The sequence below is a fragment of the Merops nubicus genome, unplaced genomic scaffold (genome assembly GCF_000691845.1).
Source record: "Merops nubicus isolate BGI_N331 unplaced genomic scaffold, ASM69184v1 scaffold18750, whole genome shotgun sequence".
Classification (NCBI taxonomy): Eukaryota; Metazoa; Chordata; class Aves; order Coraciiformes; family Meropidae; genus Merops; species Merops nubicus.
This window is the reverse complement of record NW_008585098.1, coordinates 305-3,991: the sequence shown is the minus strand read 5'-3', so window position 1 is coordinate 3,991 and position 3,687 is coordinate 305. Positions and strand designations below refer to the sequence as shown.

The following is a 3,687-nucleotide window of genomic DNA, read 5'->3' as shown; positions in this document are numbered from 1 at the left end:
ACACACCATAAGACCCGCTCTTCTCTGAACACAGTGCCTCAAGGAGCTGACTGCAAAGGTTGATCTTTACCTGCTATCCTCTTTCTGAGTCTGTAAGGTGTGGTAGACACAGTTCCTTCCTCTTCATTCTGTAACAGCAAAGAAAAAAGCATGCATTAGAAAAAGAAACATGTATCTTCTCAAAGCAGCCCTCTGCTAAACAAAGAGAATGAGGTTATACTTCCAAGCTATTTCATCCCACAAGAAACTGGGAAAGCAGTCAGCTGTGCAGACACTTCTAGTATGATGCTATACCATTTTAGAAAGCCAACTGTTTCACCAGCACAACTGGCTGTTCTGGACTACATTTCTCTGTAGCATCACAAAAGATGCTACCAGCTAACACCCTCCCCATTACCACAATTCATTTTTTTATAAATCTATGCTAAAGTAAGAAACTGAACAGCACTGCAGTTCTTAAATTCCTGTCCTAACAACACTCCTTACAACTTAGGCTGTTTCTTCCTTTGATAAGAAACTGGAAAGCTATGAGTTTAACTGCATACTATGGCACTGTCTAACGTCCTCATCTGTGTGATGCAAGGAATGAGTCTCCACCCCAGCTAATTAAGCTGCCAAACATACTATGTGCCCACTGACTCTAAATCCCATAGTCCTGATTAAGAGTAGCTCTGGTTCTCACTGGAGTTACTCCAGCCCAGTTGGATCAGGAGAGACATCTGTACTCTGAGTGAGGCTTTTCAAGGTCCCTCCTTTCCAGAACCACAGTAATTGGCCAGTTTAAGTTCTAAAAGTGAAGAAAACAAACAAAAACCCCAAACAAAACCCAAGCAAGGTAGTCACCACTCACATTCAGCTGCACTTTTTTTGAACTTGAACTTCCTGAAAAGCAAGAAACAGCATTGTTTAGAGCACTGAATATTTTCAACAGCAGCACAAGATGGTCCATTAGAAAAATGGGCATTCACTGTTCAAAGGTACACTGCACCAGAATATCAGCTGTGTGGTTAATCCCACGAGGGAAGTCTCTAATTTATCACAAGTAGGCAAGGACAGAACAAAGACAGTCAATGGTATTTCCACAGAAAGTAGCTTTTAATTCTGGTCACAATTTTGGGAGGCCAGCAGCAGCAGGGAAGAGGGTGAAAAACGAGCTGACGTACTCTCCCTGAGCACATAAGGCTCCATTTTTGAGCACAGAGTAACATGCTCTTGCCAGTGTTAACTTGCATTGACTTCTCCCACCTGTATTTCTCTCTACAGCATTGAATGCTTGAATATTATATAATAAACTGTCAATTCAGACATGAACACCCACACAATCCAGCCCATAGCTCTCTGAAGTGCAAGCATTGCTGCTGAACACAGAGGAAACCGTTAAGTGTTACAGCAACAGATGAGAGAGAAGTTCCTGTTTCCTTTACAGCAGCAGGGCAGAACCCAAGATCTGACACCCAGCTGAACCAGAGGCCAGGCATACCACGCAGTTCAGTCTATGTTAAGCTGACTAGAATAATCCAGCATGGCAGAAGCTGGCACTCACACCTCCACTCCAGCACCCAAGCAGAAACATAACCTCCATTCACTTAGTTTCAGTTCCCCAAAACATCACAGGACTTACTGGTGCTTTGAGGTGTTTTGGCTGTCTTCTCAGGGCACTCAGAGCGATCAGATGCAACACTCTGTACTGGTGTCTGGGCTAATTCAGAGGCTGCAGTAAATAGGAGGAATGGAAGAAGTTTATGTCAGGTACAAAACTCCCAGCTCTGGCTTGTCAGCCATGGAGCCGTACACCTGAAACACTCTCTTCAGGAAGTGCACCAGATGCTTCAGGTTTTTTTCTAACCCTGACGATGAATGTAATCCTAAACAAAGATTTTCAGCGACTGAAGTCCTCAGTTAATTCATTTTACAAGTACAGCCAAGGCAAAGGCAGAGCATGCTTTGCTCCCTAGGGGACCACGTCTTCAAATCAGAGCAGTGTTTGGTCACGCTGACTTAGGCCTGTAAAACCCCTCCACTGGACACAGCAGAGCATCAGGTCCAGCAAACACATCAGTTCCCCAGGAACTGGGTTCTTGTACTCTATTTACTTCTTTCTGCTACTTGGCAGAACAAGCTGAAGTTGAAGCCCCACATCCAGCTAAGAGTCCCTCAGGAGAGCCAGCCTTCCACTGTATGACTCGACTCCCTTTGAACACTGAGGCATGGCTCCAGGAGGGAACACCAGTGAAACTCACCCCGTGGCAGAGGGAGGTGTAAGCAACACAACTTCCCAAGACACAGCAGAAACGCAGAGGGCAAGTAACAAGGTATGGAAGTTTCTGCACAGTGATACAGAAGGGTGACCACTCTCCCTTGGATCCTCCTTCGTACTAATGAAGTTCGGATGGTGCTGGGCACACAGACTCTTCAAGTGAGAAGAAATGTAGAGGCAGCAGGACTCAAGGATGTTATTTGAAGACGAACACCTACCTTCTCCAGAACTGCCACTTTCTGCCTGCTTCTCCTAAGTGCACAGCTAGCCCAGCAGGCATGCTCAGACACTTTAAGTGGGACACAAAGCTAATATTGCCTTTTTTTGACTCTTTGCTATGTAATGAGTTATTCTCATACCCTCCTAAGGTACACAAATACAACCCCAGCCATCCTTTGGCAATTACATGCAGACTTTCTGCCAACATCAAGAAACCTGTAGTTCTTACGTGTTTGTTTATTATCTGTGTTCCTTATTCCCACCATGCCTTTGCTTTGTCCAAGCCCTGTGCTTCTGCTCCTTAGGAAGACTGATTCAGAGCCAGATAAAAGCTACTGAAGTACTGCAAATATATCTTTTGAATAAACAGAAGTGACAAATCATGTTAACACAGGACTCAAAAAAAAAAATCATAGCCACAGCAAGAGTGAAAGAAGAAAGAGGAAAACATACCCAGCTCTGACATTTTGCTGTGGCGTTTGGGAGTCTGGAATGAGAAAACTTCACCACCACTTACACTTGCATTATTTCCACTTGGGTCTGAGAAAAGAAACGTTACTTGTAGCTTTTCAAAAAGTGCTGGTATATGCCCAACCCAAGGAAGAAAGAATGCAACATTTTACTTATTTGGCTCAAAGCACTCTTTATATGCAGGTCTTATGAAATAAACATCCCAATAAAATCCTAGAATCATTACCTATCATATTCCCCTGCCAATACCTTGGACACATATTCCAAGAGCAGCAACATAGCTCTTCTCTTCCAAGATGTCCTGAGCTTCACCATCTGAAACATCCTCGAGCTTCTTCACAAATCTCTTTACACTGGCTGTCAGCCGAGTCTTGTCCTTCCGTGCTTTAACACCTAGGATTCCAATAAAAGCTTTAACCTCTTCCTATTTCATTACTTCAGGAGCATGCAGTTACCCCATTTAGAAAACAAGTTCCTGTTGTGCAAATCACTAAACACACAGAACACTGAAGAGATGTTCTGCTAAAAGAACAGCTGGTCTATGCCCTGGTGGTCCGTTGACCCTACAGCCATTAGTCACTCCTTTACCACTAAAGCCAGCCCTGGCAGTCCAGGAGGACAAGATCCCTGTTGCAGCACACACCAGTTTCCACCATTGGGGAGAAATGACAGTGACTCACAAATAGACATATCAAACCGCATGCAAAGGGATTGTATTTGACATGTTCTGTCTTCTCTAG

General features: G+C 44.1%; 1 protein-coding gene across 1 annotated transcript in view; it reads right to left on the bottom strand.

Moving 5' to 3' along the window:
• The window catches only part of ORC2 (origin recognition complex, subunit 2), a gene marked incomplete at its 5' end in the record, with an annotated part of 13,691 nt that extends 10,351 nt beyond the window's left edge, over positions 1-3,340 (bottom strand). The window contains 5 exons of the mRNA XM_008946600.1: positions 71-128; positions 851-882; positions 1,622-1,711; positions 2,930-3,016; positions 3,197-3,340. Coding sequence (XP_008944848.1) covers positions 71-128; positions 851-882; positions 1,622-1,711; positions 2,930-3,016; positions 3,197-3,340 — 411 coding nt within the window. The remainder of the gene's footprint in view (positions 1-70; positions 129-850; positions 883-1,621; positions 1,712-2,929; positions 3,017-3,196) is intronic.
• Between the last annotated feature and the right edge of the window lie 347 nt (positions 3,341-3,687).